At 32.4% G+C, this 21,134-nt stretch overlaps 4 protein-coding genes and 1 long non-coding RNA gene across 9 annotated transcripts; 3 read left to right on the plus strand and 2 right to left on the minus strand.

Annotated features, from left to right (window-relative positions):
• The first annotated feature begins 847 nt into the window (after window positions 1-847).
• Window positions 848-1,891, plus strand: LOC148770797 (uncharacterized). Its single transcript, XR_016031292.1, has 2 exons — window positions 848-1,187; window positions 1,518-1,891. It is a non-coding gene; the product is annotated as an uncharacterized LOC148770797 (long non-coding RNA).
• A 1,327-nt stretch (window positions 1,892-3,218) lies between these two features.
• LOC105966986 (uncharacterized) lies at window positions 3,219-3,927 on the minus strand. Its single transcript, XM_012991552.2, has one exon. The coding sequence runs from the start codon at window positions 3,828-3,830 to the stop codon at window positions 3,234-3,236; it is 597 nt and encodes a 198-aa protein (XP_012847006.2). The 5' UTR covers window positions 3,831-3,927; the 3' UTR covers window positions 3,219-3,233.
• A 1,282-nt stretch (window positions 3,928-5,209) lies between these two features.
• LOC105967074 (coiled-coil protein) lies at window positions 5,210-7,938 on the plus strand. The gene is made up of 4 exons (XM_088817983.1): window positions 5,210-5,441; window positions 5,859-6,180; window positions 6,835-7,014; window positions 7,183-7,938. The coding sequence occupies exons 2-4, from the start codon at window positions 5,944-5,946 to the stop codon at window positions 7,768-7,770; spliced, it is 1,005 nt and encodes a 334-aa protein (XP_088674109.1). The 5' UTR covers window positions 5,210-5,441; window positions 5,859-5,943; the 3' UTR covers window positions 7,771-7,938.
• A 7,117-nt stretch (window positions 7,939-15,055) lies between these two features.
• On the plus strand, window positions 15,056-18,085 carry LOC105967275 (Profilin family protein). Of its 5 annotated transcripts, XM_088817995.1 has the most exons (7): window positions 15,056-15,365; window positions 15,455-15,556; window positions 15,663-15,732; window positions 16,059-16,168; window positions 16,246-16,360; window positions 16,512-16,616; window positions 17,829-18,085. In XM_088817995.1, the coding sequence occupies exons 2-6, from the start codon at window positions 15,493-15,495 to the stop codon at window positions 16,594-16,596; spliced, it is 444 nt and encodes a 147-aa protein (XP_088674121.1). In that variant the 5' UTR covers window positions 15,056-15,365; window positions 15,455-15,492; the 3' UTR covers window positions 16,597-16,616; window positions 17,829-18,085. The 5 variants fall into 5 exon arrangements, with proteins under 5 accessions (XP_088674121.1, XP_088674120.1, XP_088674118.1 ...); XM_088817994.1 differs by lacking the exon at window positions 17,829-18,085 and having other exon boundaries at window positions 15,058-15,239; window positions 16,512-16,719; XM_088817992.1 differs by lacking the exon at window positions 17,829-18,085 and having other exon boundaries at window positions 15,059-15,374; window positions 16,512-16,719.
• On the minus strand, window positions 16,697-20,766 carry LOC105966987 (pectin acetylesterase 8). The gene is made up of 12 exons (XM_088817991.1): window positions 20,648-20,766; window positions 20,481-20,563; window positions 19,635-19,764; window positions 19,479-19,558; window positions 19,013-19,099; window positions 18,793-18,917; window positions 18,527-18,587; window positions 18,379-18,432; window positions 18,175-18,252; window positions 17,821-17,926; window positions 17,583-17,728; window positions 16,697-16,960 (listed from the first exon to the last, which is right to left on the minus strand). Exons 1-12 carry the CDS (start codon window positions 20,763-20,765, stop codon window positions 16,832-16,834), a joined length of 1,197 nt encoding a protein of 398 aa, XP_088674117.1. The 5' UTR covers window position 20,766; the 3' UTR covers window positions 16,697-16,831.
• Between the last annotated feature and the right edge of the window lie 368 nt (window positions 20,767-21,134).

Raw genomic sequence — 21,134 nt, forward strand, 5'->3', positions numbered from 1 at the left:
CATAAGTATGCAATTAGAATCATCAACTTGCCTAATTTGTTGTCCAAACAATTGTCAACTTGTAACAATTATATATATGTACCAAATATATCTAGTGCATGTATATATTTATATATAATTGTCAACTTGTCACAATTAATTATATATATGAACGAAATATATCTAGTGCATGAATATAGTTATATATAATTGTCAACTTGTACAATTATAGATTCTACTTGTCGACTTTTTAGTTTTTTATGAAACTAATTGTCACTTCACCTTCTATAATATCAATATTGTTGGTACGTACTTAAGATTTAAGAGTACTTTAGAATCTCCAATTATATATATTTGTTGTAGTACAGTAAAATTTCAATAAAGTAATAATGTCGCTTAAATAATAATTTTTTTCCGTCATGAATTGGTAAAAATATACTTAATTAGTAACTCGATAATTTAATGTTTTGCTAAATTAATACAATTTTGCTAGTTGCGATTGTATGAATTTACGTACAAATGTTTGTAAAATATACTACAAAAATGATTATAAATTAAATTTGCAATTGCAATCACTTTTTGATATATAAGCCGACTCCCCCACTATTTTTCCTCACTTCCTTATTGAAAAAGCATTAAAATTATTTTACTAATTATTTGTATGATTATAATTTTTTTTTTTTTTTTTTTTTTTTTTTTTTTTTTTTTTTTTTATCAAAAAAAAAATTATAATCATACAAATTGCTTCAAATAATGTAAGTGTATGGTCATGATTCTTAATATTTAAGTGCTCAATGATACGATTCTAATTTCTAATACATAAATCTTATTGGTAGCTATATATATATATATATAGGGATTATTTGACAAACACCCCTCGTTAGACTCCTCCCATTACAATGAGTCCAATTTTTTTTACCATTTTTAAGATAAATCCAAAACCCTTTTAATTAATAAAAATTAATATAATTTCACAATTATACCCTTCTTCCTATTTGGCATAATTCTATTATTTAATATTAATTTATTATAATCTCCATCCAAACTCCCAAACCCTACTCTCAAACTATTTGCTCTCTCACGTATTTTTTCCAAGCCGCCATCATCCTCACCCAACTTTTCTCTCTCACATATTTTTTTTCCAAGCCGGCTTCAGAATATATTTCTCTTCATCGTTACAAACTTTTTGATTCTCTACTGCAATCATGGTAATCTCTCTCTCTCTCTCTCTCTCTCTCTCTCTCTCTCTCTCTTATAAGTACTCTGTTGAATTCGTTATATTGAGTTCGATTTACGGTATGAATGAATGTTCATCGTCTGTTAATTTCATAATCGAAAATGGGTAGTAATCATTCTTATATTCTTCATGTTTTTCACCAGTTTATATTTTTTAATTTATTTTGATTTTTTTATGTATTGCAAGTCGTAAATAATTGTTCAATAAAATGATGACACCCCAAACATATTATCTTTTTATAAATTAAAAGTGGTTTATTTAGTGATTAATTCTTGATTATTATTTTTTGTTTCTTGAACAGGGGGAGTGATTGTGGAAGGGATGACTAGGTGAGTGATCCTTGAGAAATGTAATAATAAGAAGAACATGCTAACATCTATGCTCGTTCACAAGAGAGAAGATGGTGTTTTTCATAGTCGGTTTTATTAGAATTTATCGTTTTGATAGTTTGTATTGTTTGATATGTTTGCAATGAAGTACTTTAATTATATAGTGGTTTTCATGTTTATCTATCTGTGTATACAGAGTGGTTTTCAATAATTATACAGATTTTTTATAGTGGTTTTCAATATTTTACATAAACCACTATAAAAATTTGTACAAAAATTAGTGGTTTTCAATAATTTTTGTACAGATTTGTATATAACTCTATACATATAGTGGTTTTTTTGTTGACATAGTTGTTATATAAAGTGGTTTTCAAGTTTATATAGTTGTTATGCATAGTGGTTTTCATGTTATATAGTTGTTATACATAGTGGTTTTCATGTTTATGTAGCTGTTTATAAACAGTGGTTTTCATGTTTATATAGAGTGGTTTTTACTTAAAAAAACTGGGAAAAAAAAATCATTTAAAAAAAATTGAAATTAAGAAAAAAAAACCTTGAAAAAACAAAAATAAAAATAAAACCATTTTTTAAAATTAAAATAAAAAACATGAAAACTATAAATAAGAAAAAAAATAATTTAAAACAAAAAACCGAAAAAAAAATAATAAATAATTACAAAATATTCTTTTAAATCGAAATAAAAGAAAACCAGTAAACAAAAAAAAAGAAAAAAAAGAAAAAAAAAACTGAATTGGCGTGATGAAGGGAATAAATTTTGGAGAAGATTTGGTGTAGATTATGGAATAATTTAAAACAAAAAACCAAAAAAACAAAAAAAAAAAAAAATAAGAACCGTGCTGTGGGGCATTGATGAGGGGCGGAGTGGTTTTTTACCGTGAATTGGGGGACGGCAATCTGATTTTGGAATTGATTAGGGTTTTGATTTATTTTTGGGAGGGATTTGGTATTAATTAATGTAATATTTAGTTTAATAATTATACTAATGAGTGAGGGTATATATGGGTTTTCAAGTACAATGGATTTATCTCAAATACCATTAATTAATTATGGATTTATCAAGAATAAAAAACCCAATGGAGGGTGTTTGGCATATTCCCCCATATATATATATATATATATATATATATATATATATATATATATATATATATATATATATATATATATATATATATATATATATAAATAATTTTAAATAAATTAAATACTAAATACCAATAATAATATTGTTGGATAGTATCATTAATCAACGGTCTGAAGGGCGAAAAATTCCGGCTCTCTCGAGCACAGTCCTAACCCTAGTTTCGAGTGGGTTCAATAGTAAATTTAAATAGTTTGCATCAAATTCAAAATAATCAGCCGCGCACGGATACTCTAGTAAACACGGCAATAGTAGCCAACTTCGATATCGTCCGGATACTGGTGGATACATGCAGCTCCGATTCACAAACATGCATGTCATACTAATAATTGTTCAATTTATCTCTCAATTTAATCTCATAATCCCCAATGAATTAAAAAAATTTACTAATTAATAAGGGTAATATTTACTAAATCTTATTAGGGTTAATCATAAAAGTTAACCAATTATATAGAATTATAAATAAATAAATAAAATTAATGAATTAGGGTTTAAAATTAAGGCCAAAAAGAAAAATAAAAAATATTTATTTAGACCTTGAGCTACACCGTGGATATACAACAGTCCCATTAACAGGCAAATGGAGCCGACAATCCAAATGCAGCCAGAACTTAGCCGAGCCGACAAGCCATATTCTCCACCGAGTCTTCGTCGTCCCTTTCAGCTCAAAGTCCATCACGCTCCGCCGCAGCGACGAGCTCACCGCCGCCGCGTCCTCCGCGTCCAGCGGGATCGGAGTCGACTGCGGCACGTAGTTGAGCTCCACCGTGCTGTTGGCGGCGACGGCGAACGCCCCCGCCACCAGGTAGGCTATCTTCTGGCCGCGGAAGCTCAGGCCCAATGTGGTGCCGGAGAAGCTGGCTCGGGCCTTCGGGTTGTCGTTCTCGGCCCGAACCACGACGGTGACTTGGACGGTGAGGGAGCTCGTCTGGTCGAAGTACACGGCGTCGAGGGCGGCGCTCGCGACTCCGATCTGGGGCACGCTCGGCTTGATGACGAGGTAGCCGATGAACACGACGGCGCCGGCGATTATCACCGCCACGGCGACGGCGGCGCAGATGATGGCGGCGCACCATATTAGTGGGTTTGTGTGGTCGCGTGGACCGGAAAGTGGCTTCGGCATTTGTTGTGCTTTAGAAATTGGAACATTTGGGAATTAAAATAATTTTTTTATGTTTTATTATTAATATTAATAATATTTTTTTTATAATTATTTTGGTTTTAATTTGTTTAGTGTGTGAATTGTGAAGTGATAAATTGAGAGAGAATTGTGTAAGGCAAATGTTGATTGATTATATTCTTAGCACTAATTGTTGGAGAAGGTTTTGGTATCTTCTTTTCCTAGATATGAAGCTATCTTAACCAAATATGTTGTTAATTTTTATTTAAAATTTTAATGAAATATTAAATATTAAATACTTTTCAATATTTCAAAATAAATGTAGTAATCATAAAATGCGTAGAGTAAATAAACCTTTGCATGCAAATTATACATTATCAAGCATATAAACCCAAGAAGGCTACATTTAGATGTAAAAATAAAATATATTTCTAATTTAGAAGGAATATAATTTAATTGGTGCGAATATTATTTATTAGGCCGAATTAGCTTATTGGGTTAAAATTCATCGGAATTGATTATAAATATGATTTCTAGAAAATAAAATTAGAATTATTTCGAGAATTAAAATCTTTCGAATCTTACCAATATATAATCTAGGGCAAATTACAGCCACCATGAATTATGGTCAAATTACGAAAACTCCCTCTTGTTTGGGTAATTTCAGTTACCCCTCAACTATGTATTATCTTACGAAAAGACTCATCCAGAGGTAAATTTAGGGATGTTAATTGGTAAAATTGAACCGAAATTTCTGTACGCCAACATTTCATACCGTTTACCGAACTGAATATACGATTTGGTTCGGTAAATAACCGAATTACATAAACTTTATGTAAAAATATTTAAAAGGAAGGATGAATGTAATTACCCAAACAAAAGGGGTTTTCCGTAATTTAGCCATACATCAGGGGATCCGTAATATGTGCTATATTCTAAAAAATCCAATACCATACAAAAAAAAAAAAAAAAAAATCAAAATTTCAAAATTCGAAACCTAAGACTAGTATTTGAAATCCCAATAAATTAAATTTGAAATCCCAATAAAATTATTTGAAAATAGTAAAAAAAAAAAAAACACACACACACACTAAAATTGGGTACGTGGAGGTGGAGAAAGCTGAAAAAGAGCAAATGGTGCCACATGGCTATGAATAAATGCTCCAATTAATGGCATTGGGAAGTGTAGTAGGATTTTAAGATAAAATCCACACGTACGGCTGTTTGACTGATTTGGCGGCGGAGACTCGGGGCGGCGCTTCTTCTCTCCGATTATAATAATAATAATAATAAAAAAGTAGTACACAGTACACACACTGCAGCTTCACCGTAGGTTGTCTTAATCTTTAGAAAAATGAAAATTGGTTGGCCGATAGATAAACAATCCTCATCTGAAATTTTTAAGTGGCAAGTATTATCAACTGCCAACCCGGCCCCCTCTTTCTTCCCATTACTCACACGTGTCACTTTCTTGCACCCAAACGTGTCGCCACTTCTCTCTCTCTCTCTCTCTCTTAAACTTCAAATTTTTCTCAGTGTTACTATCAACCCCAGCTAGCGTCTCTCTCTGCTCTGTTCTATTTTGAAAGCTCTTTCTCTCATATTTTACCCCAGGTAACTCTCTCTCTCTCTCTCTCTCTCTCTCTCTCTCTCTCTCTCTCTCTCTCTCTTGTTTAATTTGTATGATGGGATTTTTCACATTATATCGGGTTGATTCGATTGTGTTTTACTACATTATTGATTGGATTTAGTGGCTTGCTTGATTTCTTGATAAGTTCTTTTATTTCATCCTTAAACCTCGTTTGGTTACCAAGATTATAAGTCAGAAGATTAAATAAGTAGGAGAGTTAGTATTTGACCTCTATTTTTTTTAGAGCATGATTTGAATTTCTCAAAAAAAAAATTATATTGCAAGTTTATTTTGGTCAATTATCCTATCTTGGCAGTCAAACTGAGGCCTTATTAATTATAGTGAACTCCCTATTTCATCAATGGTGTTTTATTTTATTTTTTTGTATATTAATATTGCAGACTCAATACTTTGATGATTTTCTTGCACAACAAAAAAGACAAAATGGTGGCAATTGTGTAGTTCTTGGATTTGGGGGGTTTTGCTATGTTGTTCGAGTTGGCGATTTCGATGCTAGGATTGGCTCTTAAGCCTCTCTTACTAGCTAAAATATCTTGTCAAATTGGAGCTAGGAGTTTTTTCATTATTGTACAAACTTGGCTCGAGCTTCTCAAATTCGCTCTATCGCTACATTTAATCGTACTCTGGCGCCTCTCGATTTGGGCTATGGCGGCGTTATCTCTCCCCATACGAGCATTTAATGCTTTGTATAGAGAAAGACTGGTAATTTTACTACAACCGTTGTCCTTTTTTCCTCTTATAGCATTCAGTACCCCTGTGTTATATCAAATTGCTAAAACAACGCACTGCGTTATAAATATTAGCAAACACTCTATTTTGATGGATTTTGTTTTAGCACACAACCCCCTAGATTGATAGTTTGCTAATTGCTAATATTTTTAACATGATAAGCTTTTGGGCAAATTACGGCCACCCGAGGTATGGTCAAATTACGAAAAACATCATTCTTGTTTAGGTAATTACAGTCACCCCTCCTTTTAAATATTTTTTTCACATAATTCGGTAATTTACCGAACCAAATCGTATATTCAGTATGAAATGTTAGTGTATCGAAATTTCGATTCCGTTTTAGCGATTTATCATCCCCAAAATTTACCTCTCAAGGGGTATTTTAATACGATAATACACAGTTGAGGGGTGACCACAATTACACAAACATGAGGGGGTTTTCGTAATTCGACCATAACTCAGGGTGGCTGTAATTTGCCCTAAGTTTTTTAACAATTAGAATAAATACAATTAATGCAATAAATACCTTTTTCGTGCAAGATTTATTTATTTTTTTATGTTTTTTTTAATTTAAAAATATTGCGGTATCCAAGTATATATACTAATTTGGGAATAGTCGATATTCAGCTAGAGATGCAACTTCAAAGGCTGAGAAATGAATTGGAAAATGTTATATGGGATCGGAAAGATCTAGAAGAGAAGCTCTCTTTAGCCATCAAAGAACGTAAGACGATCGAAATGATGCTAGTCGAACTCGAAGAAGAACACGACGAAGCTATTGCTAAACTCGAGTTGCTACAAGGGGAGGTAAAGAATTAAAAGAGTATACTGCATTTGCATTTAGTACCCTTGTGTTATATTCAATTCGCTAAAAAACTCCTTATGTTATAAATATTAGCGGAATAACCCCTATGATACTTTTTCTTAGCACACAACCCCCCTAAATGAAATTGAAATAGTCTCTAATTGCTGCAGGTTCAAGATTTGAAGGGCGAAATCCAACGGCTGAACGAGGTCCAAGGCAAAGCACTTTGGAGCAATAGGGCCCGAGCCGATACCACAAATGACTATAATACCCCCGAGACCAATAATAAATCATCTCGAAAACCTCACAACAACAACAACAAAAACATTACCCAAGTGGCGAAAGATCTGTTCAAGGAAGAAATCCACGATGTAATAAAAGCTGGATCGGAAATTTACGGGCTCTCGATTTCGGATGAGGGTTACGTTCGGGCCGGTCAACGAGACGTAGCTCTATCGCGAAGCCTATTCAGCGCTTTTTTGTCGCTTGTTGTTGGAATCATTGTGTGGGAATCTAAAGACCCATGCATGCCTTTGGTGGTGGCGCTTTTGACCGTTGTGACGATTTCTTTGGTAAGCGTTCGGCGGTTATTTACGAGAATCGAGCACAAACCGGCTTCTGATGCGGTCCTGCTATTGTGCCTCAACTGGTTTATACTTGGTACTTTGATGTACCCTACTTTGCCCAGGATTGCGCGTTTGTTTGTCCCTTTGGTTTCGTGTCTTGGTAAACGAGCTTTTAGGTGGCTCGTTTTGTAGTTCCGAGTTTTTTTTTGTTTTTTTTTTCTTTTTGTAGGAATTTTGAAGTTTGTAGTGTTTTTGAATTCTCTCTTGTTGTGAAGTTTAAAAAGTTACCTTGTTGATGTTTTGTAAGTATTCATATTGTAGTGATCCTCTTGTAAGGCAAGTCCTGTTTCATTTATCTTATGTCTTTTTTTTTTTCTTTTTTTTTAATTTCCGTCGATTCTGGATCCGGAATTTTCTGATTTTTTTTCTGAATTCCAAAATTTTGGATCACGATTTTTCTGATATTTTTTGGAATATATATGTGATATTTTGATCTGAATTTTGAAAAACTCCGATTGTTTGAGTACCAAAATTCTAATCAATATATTTATACATTTTATATCTTAGGTGACGAAAATATGGAAATTTTTTAATTCTTTTGATTTCGATCCGAGTTTTTGGATTCTAGAACAACTTCTTTTCTTTATCCGATTTCCAAATTATTTTCGATTTTTTTTTGGACGGAATTAGAATTAAAATTTTCACTTTAACAAATCAATCAATTTTTTTTTTTTGCTTCTAAGAGTGGTAATTGCAATCCGAGCCGTTCAATTTCCACCAAAGTCTGGTCTGATCTACATGAGTAGTGAATTTGAAATGTGATGGATTGATTAGGGCCGAAATGAAGGAGCTGAAGGTGGTCCAACTGCATAATCACACCCAAATTCGCCCAATAAACAATCAAACCCAAACTAATGCATCGATCGATTTTGTAAATGCTACACTCAATGAAATACATGGGGTACAACACTATTATCTACACATAATAACACATGTGCCCATGTGTATGTGTGTTTCATGGTGGTTATTACTTATTTGTATAGATTAATGATTGCAAGTGCTTTCCACTAAATCTAGCATATTATGGACTGGTTAATCCATTTTAATAGGGGAAAAATACGGTTTACACCCCTAAATTATGTTGCATGATCAAAGATTCCCTGAATTACAAAACGTACCAAATAGCCCCCGTCTTTTCTAGTCAAACATTAAAAAATAACTCTACTAGTTTTGGGCGGGAAATTACCTTTTTACCCTTATTACTATTACATAAATTATTATTTATTTTTTCCTTTTGTCTTTGCCCAATATAAGTTCTTCTTTGCACATCCCTCCTTCTCCAAAATTGAGTTCTTCAAAAGAAAAAAAAGCTTATGAGTAAATAAAATTCTAATTTTAGGTGATAAATTGATTATGAGATAAATCTTAATTTTGGACAAAAATGAAGATGATAATGAGTATGTGTGAACAATTTTATTAACTAAATAAAAATATAAATTAAATATTTTACTATATTAATAGGTTAAGAAAATATAAAATATTATGGGGCAAATTATATTCATCTTTATACATAAAATAAAATGTGTATATCTTTATGCATATAGATATAACAAGTGAGGGGTAAAAATGCCAAAAAGATTAATTTGAGAAAGTCAACGTACCACATCAGAACACCACAACAGGATTGGAAATAGAAGGGTCATTTTGGTACGTTTTGTAATTCAGGGGGTCTTTGATACAGGCACCATAACTCAAGGGTGCAAACTGAACTTTGCATAATTAATAACAATGCCCAAATTGGAGAGACCAAACTACGTGCCCATATAAGAGCATCTCCAACCGGTCTCACCATTTTTTCACCAAATCCCATTTATGGTGGTGAAAAAATGGGTTCATCTCCCACCGGTAGCACACCATTTTACTCTTCCACCATTTTTTGTGGAAAAATGGTGTTTTTGGTCTCCAATGGGTTTCACCAAAATTTAGACCAAATATTAAAATAATAATATTTCACCATTTCACCACTTATAGGAAATGGGATTTGGTTTGGTCTCCCATGGCATTTCACCATATATGCCCCAAAAATGTAAATCTAATGTTAATCGTAATTTTATAATATTTTATTTTCTAAATATTAATTATAGATCCAATGCTAAGTAATAAATTTTCTTAACTATATAATTTAAAAATTATGTTATCATTCTATTAAATGTCTATAAATGTCTCGTCCTGTATTTCATCAATTAAAGCGTGTTTCGTTAATTATTCTATTGTTGCTTATTATAATATTTTATTAATAGCAGTTAGCGTATTAGTTAAGTAAAGAAACGAACTAATAAACATTGATACCAACAAAATATACAAATTAATTAAAAATAAGCATATTTATATTATTAGAATTAATGTTTTGTTAATAATAACAAATGTATTTATATTTTAAAAACTAATTTAATAATTAATACTAATGTATTTACGATAAATATGCTAATAAGTTGGTAATCGGGTGCAATTAGTTAAAATTGTCATTTTATATGGTACTTAATAAAATGGCGTTAATTACGACAAATCCTATTTTCACCTCTATATTTGGTAGGAAAAATAGGATCTGGTGGAAAAAATAGGTAAATGGTGGACCGGTGGGAGATGAAAATTCCTTCACCAAAAAAATTGGTGGAAAAATAGGATTTGAGTATTTGGTGATATGGGGGTTGACCACGGTGGGAGGCTAAAACCAAATCACTATAATTTTAAGTGTAATAGTGATATAGGAATTTCGGGTGGAAGGCTAAAAACACCTAAATTAGATGAAAAAATGGCGTTATGGCGTCCGGTCGGAGATGCCCTAATAAAGATGCAAGACCCACCTGTTAATTACACTTTAACACTTCAACTAATTTTTTATACTATTTGATACCCCTTTGGATTTGATTTATTTCAAATTTATGGCTTGGGTCCACTTCAAATTTATGGTGGTACCCTCTCAATAAATTTAATTTGATTTTGAATAACTGAGTTGTATCTCGAATATAGTTAGTTAAGTCTATAAACATTTGGAGGAGATAGTAGATAATTGAAATGAAAACTATTGTACCAAAATTGGTAATTTTCGGATCGAAATCTAGAAACTTGAGAATTCCTTTCTAATTTCCGAGTCCATTTGAAGTCATTGTATTATGGATAAATTACGCAACTCCCCTTAACTTAGGCTAAATAATAAAAAAACACCCCCATCTATTCGTAATTACCAAAAATCCTCGAAGTTTGTTTCCGTCATACACCAACTCTTAAAGTGTGACCTTTTCACGGATATTTTTTCTTTTTCCAGGGAATAGCATTTACACAATTTCAAATATTTTCTTTTATTTCTCACCTATTTAACAGAAGGTATAATAGATCGTACACATTTTTTGTTAAAAAACTCGATCAACAGTAAATCAGAGGGGGATTTTGGTTATTACGGATAGATGTGAGTGTCTTTCATTAATTAGCCGAAGTTCATAGGATTTTTTCGTAATTTATCCTTGTATTATTGCTTAAGTTAAGGAGTAACAACTGTGTATTTTTTAATTAATCTACACCACGTTTAGTTTGATGTATTTAATTTCATTATATTATTTTTAGCATGAATATATGAGAAATTAATAAATAAAGTAAGTGGCTAAAATATTTAAGGGAAAATTACGATTAACCCTAAGTAATGTCAAATTACATAAAAATCCTTTTTGTTTGGGTTATTACAATCATCCTCAATTATGTATTCTTTTACACATTCGTTTTTATAGTGTCAAATTGGCCTACTAAAAGAAGGATTTTTTAATGAGATATTACTTAGTTGATGAGTAATTATAATTATTCAAATAAAAAGATTTTTTTCTAATTTGATTTTACCTGGTAAGTACTCGTAATTTGCCCAATAAATTAATGATGGTGGAAAAAATAAAATCATCAACAAACAAAATACATATATATCATTATGGTCAAACTTTTTAGTAAAATCATACAATTTTTTAGAGCTTTCGTAAATCTTTTAAAGTAACGAAATCTCAAGAAAATCGTGTATATAAAATGATACATCTAGAAAGTGATTAGGTGATAATACAATCTCATTAGCAAGCCACCATTATAGTCAAAGTTTATTGTAAATTCAAATAAATAATCTTCTCTATATTGTCTTTAGTTAATCCAATTTCACTTGATCAAATGTCTTTTTTTTTTTTTTTTTTATTTATTTATATATATTTTTTTCGATTGCTTTTGTGTTTATGGGGTCAGATACTTTGACTTGTACATCAACTTTATCAATATCGTATGTAATTAAATTTCAATTTTTTATTTTTTATTTTTAAAATTCACCTGACCACATTCTAAAACAAAAAACAAAAAAACAAAACAAAAAGAAAAAAAACTAGTGAGTAGTGAGTGATAATTTTCCAGTTTCGCACGTGCCAACGAAGAATAATCGTGCGTGTACCCCCTCCTCCCCTGACACCACAAGCACGTGATGCGACTGTAACAGTAGGGCCCACAAGCCCAGTGGCTGCCCCCCGTAATTATCACCAAACAATATGACCAAATCTTAAACCATCTACTTAACGGCTTTAAAGTTTTATCTCAGCTTCCCCACTTTTTTCCGTAACGTCCGCCGGCCGTCTACTTAACGGACGTCTGGCGAGATCTTTTCAACGTCTCCTCCACCTATAAAACCATCAAGGAAACCCTCATTCCGTTATTTCATCTCTCTGAAAAAGGAAAAAATAAGAGAGAGAAGAGAGAAACACAGAAACACATATTAGGGTTAATTACTTTCTCTCTCTATAGATACAGAAATCTGCGTCGAATTTATCAGTTGCGGCGGTTTCTGATTCGCTTGGTGCAGGTCGGGAACTTTTTTCGTCGACGGCGTGTTTTCCACGTTGAATTTGAAGTGTACGTCAATCGTACGCTGTACGAATACGTCGTCGTGTTTTTGGCGAAAATCAGGTTCCCGCTTTGCATCAACTGAATCGGACACCACCGTGAAATGCAATCGCGCGGCGGCGAAGGATTTCCGACGATCCACTGTTGATTTGGTTGAGGATGTTGAATTTGCATCCGGATCTGACTTTTTATTTTATTTTATTTTATTTTTTAATCTCATTGCTGATTTTTTCTCCAGAGGTTCTGCTTATCAGTTTTTTTGTTGCATCATATGATTTTTATCTGCTTTCGTGAACAAAAGATGGATTATTTTTTAGATTCCCAAATCGATGTAATGCTTATGCCAGAAAGGGAAATCTGTGTTTGTTGGGATTTGTGCAAAATTGAAGATTTATGTTTCGTTTTCATTTGGTTTTTGATTGATTGGTTCTAGATGTGGAAATGAGTTTATTAGATTGATTGAACATCCTGTGATTCATAAAGTATCCCTTTTTAATTAGGTCAATTTATTTATTTATTTTTATTTAATATGACTTGATAATCTGTTGAGTTATAACTTTGTTTGAATGAGCACTCTGTTTTGCCTCAATTTTTGTTACCATCATATCCTGTTCATGTTTTGCACCTTTGTGGATGCTTAAAGTTTCTACATTGGCAATTGGTTAGTTCAGTCATGATGTAAGTTGAAGATATTTGTATCGATTTATGAAATCTTTGTTCGTTTTGCATCTTGGTGGATGCTTAAAGTTTCTACATTGGCGATTGGTTAGTCCAATCTTGATGTAAGTTGAAGATATCTATATGGATTTATGAAATTTTTGTTCGTTTTGCATCTTGGTGGATGCTTAAAGTTCTACATTGGCAATCGGTTAGTCCGATCTTGATGTAAGTTGAAGATATTTGTACGGATTTATGAAATCTATGTTCGTGAAGTGTACGGATTTACACGTCATTTTCTAAATTCACTATGTGCGTTGTGGACTTTCCTTATCATTGAGTGCAATTCAAACTGGATGTGGTGTCAATTTACGTAAACGAAATGAATGTTCTTTGACAATCTGCATAAAAGAAGTAGTTTTAATTTTTATTCTTTTGGAAAGGGTTACTTCTATCCAATCCAATAATATTTAACATCCCAAAAGTTGTTGTTTCACAAGCTATATTCACATGTTTCATTGAAATAAATTCGGACTCTGTTTTCGTATGTTTAGACACCATGTGAATTTAATGTAATTTGTATGCATGGTTACGTCAAAGGCGTTGGATATTAGTTAGTGATCTATTTGTGTTCCCCTATTTATTAAATGAGTTACTTTGTTTGTACATTTGCCGTTTACGACGACATTTGTGATTTTACACATGGCATTTCAGGCGCAAACTGAAGTTGACATCTGGTGCAGCATCAGCCGAAGCTAACTGAGATGATATGTGTTCGTGTTTGAGACTTAATGTGGTAGTGGTGTCGGAATATATTTGTTCGTTTTTGCATTCTTGCTAAAGAAATAAGTACTCTGCTTAAGATAGTTTCCATCTCTGGAAAGGGTTAAGTGTCTCCTGTTTGAGTTTTCAGGCTCACCTCAATGCTTGTTTTGTTGATATACTTGTTTTTTCGAGTTGCGTATACATTAGTGATATGCGTATTAAGCTATTTTTTTAGAATAAACTCTTATTTGTTAATAAAGGGTTGCTCTTAACATTTTGGATACGCTTGCTGAAGGCAACTGACTATTTGCTAGAGTGAAGGTAAAAACGGTTCATGTTATGGAAAAATGCCGCTTTTAGAAACGTATGGAGTTGGAGTTTTCGAATGACATTATTATATTATTGTTGTGCAAAATGTTCATTGCCAATACACAGTTTTGCAAGAAAATGTCGATGAAATATTTGCATAAACTCAGACGATGATAAAAAAAAAAAAAAAAATCAGTAGTTTCGTATAGTTTTGACAGTTTTTGTTACGGAAGGCACCTCATTTTTTATTTAATTATTTATTTTTCGGGTTTTTTTGCTATGTATTTTGTAGCAACTTACTACCTTCGGAACCAGTTGAGCTATACCCAAATGGGCTTTTTGGCTATGTATTTTGGTTTGTATATATGAAGTTATAGGGCAAGCTCATAGACAAAAGAGGCCATTAGAAATGCATTAATCATTAAAGAGTATTTTAGTCCTATTACATTTTCCCCCCTAAAATAATGCATATTTATTGATTTTCTTAATACATGTGTCAACGGAGTAATTAATTGAAAGGGTAAATCACGGCAATCCTTGAGTTATGTCCAAATTACGGAAAAACCCCATTATAATTGAGTAATTACAACGACCCGTTAAGTATGTATTATCTTATACGTTCACCCTTAAAATGTCAAATTTACCTACTGGATGACGAGTTTTTTCGTAAGACAAATAGTTAAAGGGGATAATTGTAATCATCCAAACATCAGGAGGAGTGGCCATAATTTGCCCTCAATTAAAAGTTAAATCTAAACGAGAAGTACTACAATTTATTGAAATTTGCAATTTCCCCATACACATTTGCCAATGAAAAATATTGAACATTATTACCTCATAAATCTTTCAGCCCCAAATTGAATTTTTAACTCTTCTTTTTCATAAAAAAACAGCAAATAAAGAAAGTTATTTGTGTTGCAATTACCAAAATAGTACTCAAAAGCGTGCTGCTGCTTCAGCGATTTGTCAACTACCAAAGCGAGTAATAGACAAAATACTCTCTTTCAAATCGGGTAACCAATCACAGGCCAGCTTGAAACAAGCATGGGAAACTGTTCGTAAAATACAATTGGGTTATGTTGCATTAATTTTGGGGACGAAACGATTTTTTAATTTGGGTTTTTTCCATTTCAGATACAGTGCGTTTGGTTGGTTTTTTTTCTTTGTGCACTCTAACTGTTCGTTGAAATGTCTATGTGAGCTGAATTTTTAGTTAAAAATAATACAGATTCTTCACAGCTTCGGCCGCTGCAAAACAAAAGTACAATGGATTGGAATGTTGTGGGAAAACTTTGGGATAAGTGGGCATCAAACAATGTGGGCCATTCAGGTGATCCCGACATTTACGATTCTTTTCGTAGAGTTTTCAACTTCTCGTTCGAATTTATTTGGAGCCTCTGTAGTAGCTGATAGTACATGGTTGCTAATGTTTTCAGGTCAGCCTTTGAAGGCAGCTCTGTTGATGAACTATGATCCAACGGGACCGTCTCGTCTAGTATCCACTGTGTAAGCGAAGTTTATGTTTTTTTTTAAATTGTTTTTCGTTGCGGTTGATAAATTTCACATGTTATATTTTTGTATGTAGATGGGGTGATTATTGGTTTGAATGGGATTTAATTATATTCCAGATCATCTATGAATTTTGAATTTAGGATTATTGTGTCAAGATTTAAGCTTTGTCTCGTTACATGTTATCTGTCATCCTCGATCAAAGCAGTCTTCTCTGTTTCTTTCTCCTTTCTGATCAAGAAACCGGTCCTCGGTTTACAGTGTAATGGATTGGTACTAAATAAACTACATGTGATCGGGCTTTTTTTTTAAATTGGTTGTAGTGCAGAGCAAGTCGGGATTAAAGTAGATCCTACTGAAATAATTCAACTTGTCAGTTTTGTGAAGAGAAATAAACTCCAGACTGAGAGCTTCTTTATCGGCCCAAACGAATGTGAGCTCCGTCGATTTTTATTTTTTTTAGGCAAAGTAGTTCATTCTGACCCGAGAAATAATGTTCGATTATGACAGATCTTGTAACGTCGATTCACGAGAGTTGGTTCTGTGCAAGGTGCATGAACACTTCAAAGCAAGCTGGTGAAGGTGCCATTGTCGTGCAGACGACAGCATTCCTCTTGGTTGGACTGTAAGAATCCCTAATTGTTTTCGCCAAAACTGTTTTTTTTGTTTTCATTAATTAATCTTTTTTTTTTTTATTGTTCCGACTTCTTAAGACATTGTTCAATTTCAGAATTTTTTTTTTTTTTTTAAAGCTTTTATATGAATGATTTTGGCAGATACGAAGGCTCAATTGGATCGGCATCTAGGGCAATGGTGGCTGTTGATCAATTTGCAGGGCAGTTAGGTCGAAGAAACCTTTGATTTCGTCGAAAAAGATCCGAGTAAGATAGAAAAAGAGCGTTTCTTTTAATTAAAGATTTGATTGTTGAACTGTTCTGCTTTTTTGTTTCTGTAAAATCGAAAAATGCGTTCAATTTTCATGTGACCAAACTTAAAACTCGAGTTCAAGCATCAGCTCAAACTTAAAACCCGAACTCAAACTTCTTCGATACATTTAAAAGAAAAAAAACTGACTTGCGTGTGTTGGACAAAGTATCTATGCTATAGAGTCCTTCTGCGGTTGCAAAACGAGGTTATTACAAGTTTTGTCACACGGGTAAGGACAATCAATTGTCTGAAATGAACTTCTGTCGAAAAACCAATCTCCAACAGCTTTTGCAATTGTCTGCAAAAATTAAAAAAATAAGTAAAAATACATATAAATATACGGTAAGTTACGGCCACCCCCTAAGGTAAGGTCGAGTTACGAAAAAAACCCCTAATGTTTGGGTAATTGCAACTAACCCCCTCAACTATGAATCTTGTTACACGTCTACCATTATGGTGTCAAATTCAACAAAATCTTTTAGATTCCGTGGAATGTTCTCTAGTTTGTACTCGTTTTGTGAAAAAATGCAGTTTCTGATGCACCACAATCTGATATTTACAAGTCAAGATACACATCTTTTGATCATCTTGTTTCAAAATGTGGAGTTCGAATGGGGTAAAATGGGTACAAACTGGAGAATATTCCACTAAATTTGACACCGCAAGGGTGGACGTGTAAAAAGATTTATAGTTGAGGGTTGGTTGTAATTACCCAAATAGGAGGGATTTTTTAGTAATTTGACCTTACCTCATGGGGGTGGCCATAATTTACCCTATAAATATATGTTCTCAAGTGCTATTGCATCTCAATGCAAGAAAAACAAAACCGAAAGAAAATTTCAATCGTTGAATATATATATATATATATATATATATATATATAGAAGAAAAGAAAGGAAATAATTAAAGAAAAAAAAAACCTTGTTATTTAATTTGGGAGAGTTGGGTTTAAACCAGGTAATCTGCATTTCAGTTTGGCAGTGTGCAAAGCAAGAGTTGATGAAGTACCCTCTTGTTATTGAGGTCCCTATTGCACTGAATTCATTTAGAAACTCCTTTCGGAATCCTGCAAAAAGTAAACATAAAATAAAATCCCGTTTTCGAATATTCAAATCGAGACTTTAACTGCGATTAATGAACTGCTGATAGAACACTAACCATGCAAGGTTTGGAGTTGAGCGGTGGAGCAGTTTCGTATATCGGTCGTGCAGTTGTACCAGATACCGCTTGGATCCGCAATAGCAGGTGCTAACACATTCTTTATCTGCTTTAATAGGTACGACAAAAAAAAAATACGAGCCGATCAAATAAAATAATCAAGAATGTAATGAAGTATGTTTTCCCTCAATACAAACAGATAGCTCAATTTTAGGAAAAAACATATATAATAAAGATAAAACTGGACCAAAAAAAATCGAAAGAAAAACGACAGATAATTTGAAACGGTGAGTAGATAATATGAATCGGAGAAATTTTTATTTTTTATTCTATTTTTTAATAATATATGCTGACCTGCCATGCATCATAGGCAGCATTTACAATGAACAGGGGTGTCTGAATTTCTTGCACCACCTGTTGAGGGAAAAAGCACTGCAAAAATTTTGTCCATTTATCATCAAACTTAGATAAATTGTATAATGATATTGTAAAATAATAAAAATTTAAAATAAAAAAAAATTAAAAAAAAAAATTAAAAATCATGAAAGTGGTTCTAACCAGACCAGGTTTCATTTTTGAGGTGCATGATAAAGGCAAATTCTTTGCTGATCCCTGCAGCCAAGACAAATTAAATAGATTAAAATCCGAGAAAATTAAATAAAAAACGATAAATGATGAACGAGGAAAAAACGAGATGACTTCTTACATGTGTTTCAACGACGTCGTTAATGAAATCTTCAAAACGGCGATTTCCGGAAACATCTTTCCTGTCACAGTTTGATAAATCACTCTTTTGACTATATATATATATATATATATATATATATATATATATATATATATATATATATATATATATATATATATATATATATATATATATATATATAAAATAAAAAATAAAAATAGCAATATATATATTATTAGAGTGTAATTATTTCATTATTAAACATTAATTAATAATTATCTTACACATTAAGAAAGAAACCAGCATCTGCCATGCACTTGACATTAGTCCCCATAGGAAGAAGATCTTTAAATCTATCACAATGAAGCATTGATGCCAATCCACCAGCTGAACATCCTGTAAGAATAACCTATTTTTTCACGAAATCAAGAACTATTATTAATTAATTAAACTAAATTAAATCGAAGTATTTCGTTTGTTAATTCCGGGAGATGGTAATTATACATTTTTAGCATTCTTCATTCCTTTGTCTAATAGATCCTCCATAACAGCAACGAAGACTCTTGCACCTCTGTAGTAAAGATTTGTAGCCTGATCGAATTCGATAGATTATTCAGAAAAAAAAAAAGTATTTACGGGACGAAAAATAGTGCACTAATCGAAAAATGATATTATTGTAAAACCCTTACGATCCAATTTTTTTGGTGATCTACCCCCTAAAAAAAAGAACCGTTTAGGGGGTTGTGTGCTTTAAAAAATGCGTTATAGGGGTTTTTTTGCTAGTATTTATAACATGGGGGGTGTTTTTTAACAATTTGGTATAATATGGGGGGTAATAAATGCAATAAACTCAAAATGCTAAACTTTTGAAAAATAGTGATGGGCCCAATATATGACGTTATGCTGGCTCCGCTACCGAGAGAGATTGTAAAGCTCGTATTTCAATATAAAGTCTCGTGTAGTGACTTACGGGATCCACTGCTTCGATATCTCCGGTGAACGACGCCCCGTCGCAGTATCTAACCACGACGCGGTTCCAATTGTAGAAATCTGAAAATATTGGTTATAGGAATAATGTGATTGGTTAAGGAGATTTTAATCAAGAGTATAGAGAACGAATTAATACCGGGGTTGAACTGCGGTTCGTTGCTAGCAATACCGAAAAACATAGTCCGATTAGACATGTGCTTCGATGAACCTAAATGGCCGTTTGCACGGGAAATGCAAGTCGTGACGTTGTTGCACCATCCTCCTCCCTAGGTATGAAGCTCGGCTCGAGATCAAGCTCGTTTAGAAAATAAATGAGAAATACAAATTTAAAAGCTCGATATGAATTCAAACAAGCTTGATGATGTGTTGTGCTCGACTCGATTCGTTTACGACCATAGATACGTGTTAATCAATTAGGAAATTCAAATTCATACAACTCAACATATTTTATTTTCCTCATATGACTAGATCTTGGAAAATGAAACCGATCAAGATTAGGGCTGGAAATTGGACGAAATCTCTAAATTATGTCGATTTCGATACAAAATATTTCTGATTATGGAACAATATTTTTCATTTTGAATTTGAAGTTCCAAAAAAATTTGGAACTACAATTCCGAATCCGATTTTAGTCCGAAAATTCCAATTATTTTCTGAAAATTAGACTTCTTATTCAACATTTTTTGATGTTCTTAATTATAGGTCACTAAAAAAAATAGAAATTCTGAATTCCGCGGATTTCGACTCGAAAATTTTCTTGGAACAAATTTTGCCGTTCCAATTTTCGAAATTCTGATACTTTTTTCCAAAAAAAGATATTTTTTCGACTTAAAAAATATAATTTTTCGGAAAGTACTAGTTTCATGCCAATCAGTCCGATTTCCACCCCTAATCAAACGATCAACCTCAAGACGATTTAAGTAATTACTTAACTATATATATACATATTACAATGGAACAAAAAAATATCAAGAAGAACAACCTCAAGATGAATTAACCAGTTGTTAGTTCCATCTCCGGATCCCTTGTCGAGATGGTACGCGGGCGGGCTACCATCCAAACAAACTGTCGAAAATCGACGAAATTATTAAGAAATATAAATAATTAATTAAACATGTTTTTTATATAAATAAATTGGTAAATTTTTACCTGCTCCTTTTGCCACAGCACTCTCAACATAAGTAATATCAACATAGCTGCTTTCAGTTCTCAGCACAATTATCATACAAATTATAATGTGCAATAATTCCTGTAATTTTCCATTCATTTTTTTTCTTTCTTTCTGCCGATTTTCGATTCAAATCATACGAATATAATAATCAATAAATAATTATATTGTAATAATTATTATTTTTTAAATAATAATAATATTAGAGCATAGAAAAGAAAAATGAAATGACAAACATTCCACCTTACTGCAGTACATATAGGCCTACACCTTAAAATGGTAACTAGTTCAATAAATTGCATCTGAACAATATTTATTTTTTAATTTAAAAGAATTAAGAGGAAAAATGAATTATTCCATAAATAAAAGGATTTATTTCTTTTTTGAGAACAGGTTAATGCTGAAAAATGACACTAAAAAAATCATTAAATTTATAATTAACAAACATACAAAAATATATAAAATGTT

Source organism: Erythranthe guttata, chromosome 5 (assembly GCF_056151865.1).
Source record: "Erythranthe guttata isolate IM_541 chromosome 5, IM_541, whole genome shotgun sequence".
NCBI classification, from domain to species: Eukaryota; Viridiplantae; Streptophyta; class Magnoliopsida; order Lamiales; family Phrymaceae; genus Erythranthe; species Erythranthe guttata.

Bases quoted from the DNA above. Each gene is read 5' to 3' on its own strand.
- LOC105966986 (XM_012991552.2), bottom strand. From the start codon at position 3,830: ATGCCGAAGCCACTTTCCGGTCCACGCGACCACACAAACCCACTAATA.
- LOC105967074 (XM_088817983.1), top strand. From the start codon at position 5,944: ATGTTGTTCGAGTTGGCGATTTCGATGCTAGGATTGGCTCTTAAGCCT. The intron at 6,181-6,834 runs GTAATTTTACTA...GTCGATATTCAG, and splicing joins CTTTGTATAGAGAAAGACTG to CTAGAGATGCAACTTCAAAG. The intron at 7,015-7,182 runs GTAAAGAATTAA...TAATTGCTGCAG, and splicing joins TCGAGTTGCTACAAGGGGAG to GTTCAAGATTTGAAGGGCGA.
- LOC105967275 (XM_088817995.1), top strand. From the start codon at position 15,493: ATGGATTGGAATGTTGTGGGAAAACTTTGGGATAAGTGGGCATCAAAC. The intron at 15,557-15,662 runs GTGATCCCGACA...TAATGTTTTCAG, and splicing joins AAACAATGTGGGCCATTCAG to GTCAGCCTTTGAAGGCAGCT. The intron at 16,361-16,511 runs GTAAGAATCCCT...TGATTTTGGCAG, and splicing joins GCATTCCTCTTGGTTGGACT to ATACGAAGGCTCAATTGGAT.
- LOC105966987 (XM_088817991.1), bottom strand. From the start codon at position 20,765: ATGAATGGAAAATTACAGGAATTATTGCACATTATAATTTGTATGATA. The intron at 20,564-20,647 runs GTAAAAATTTAC...GATTTTCGACAG, and splicing joins TGCTGTGGCAAAAGGAGCAG to TTTGTTTGGATGGTAGCCCG. The intron at 19,765-20,480 runs GTTGTTCTTCTT...CTTCATACCTAG, and splicing joins ACTGGTTAATTCATCTTGAG to GGAGGAGGATGGTGCAACAA.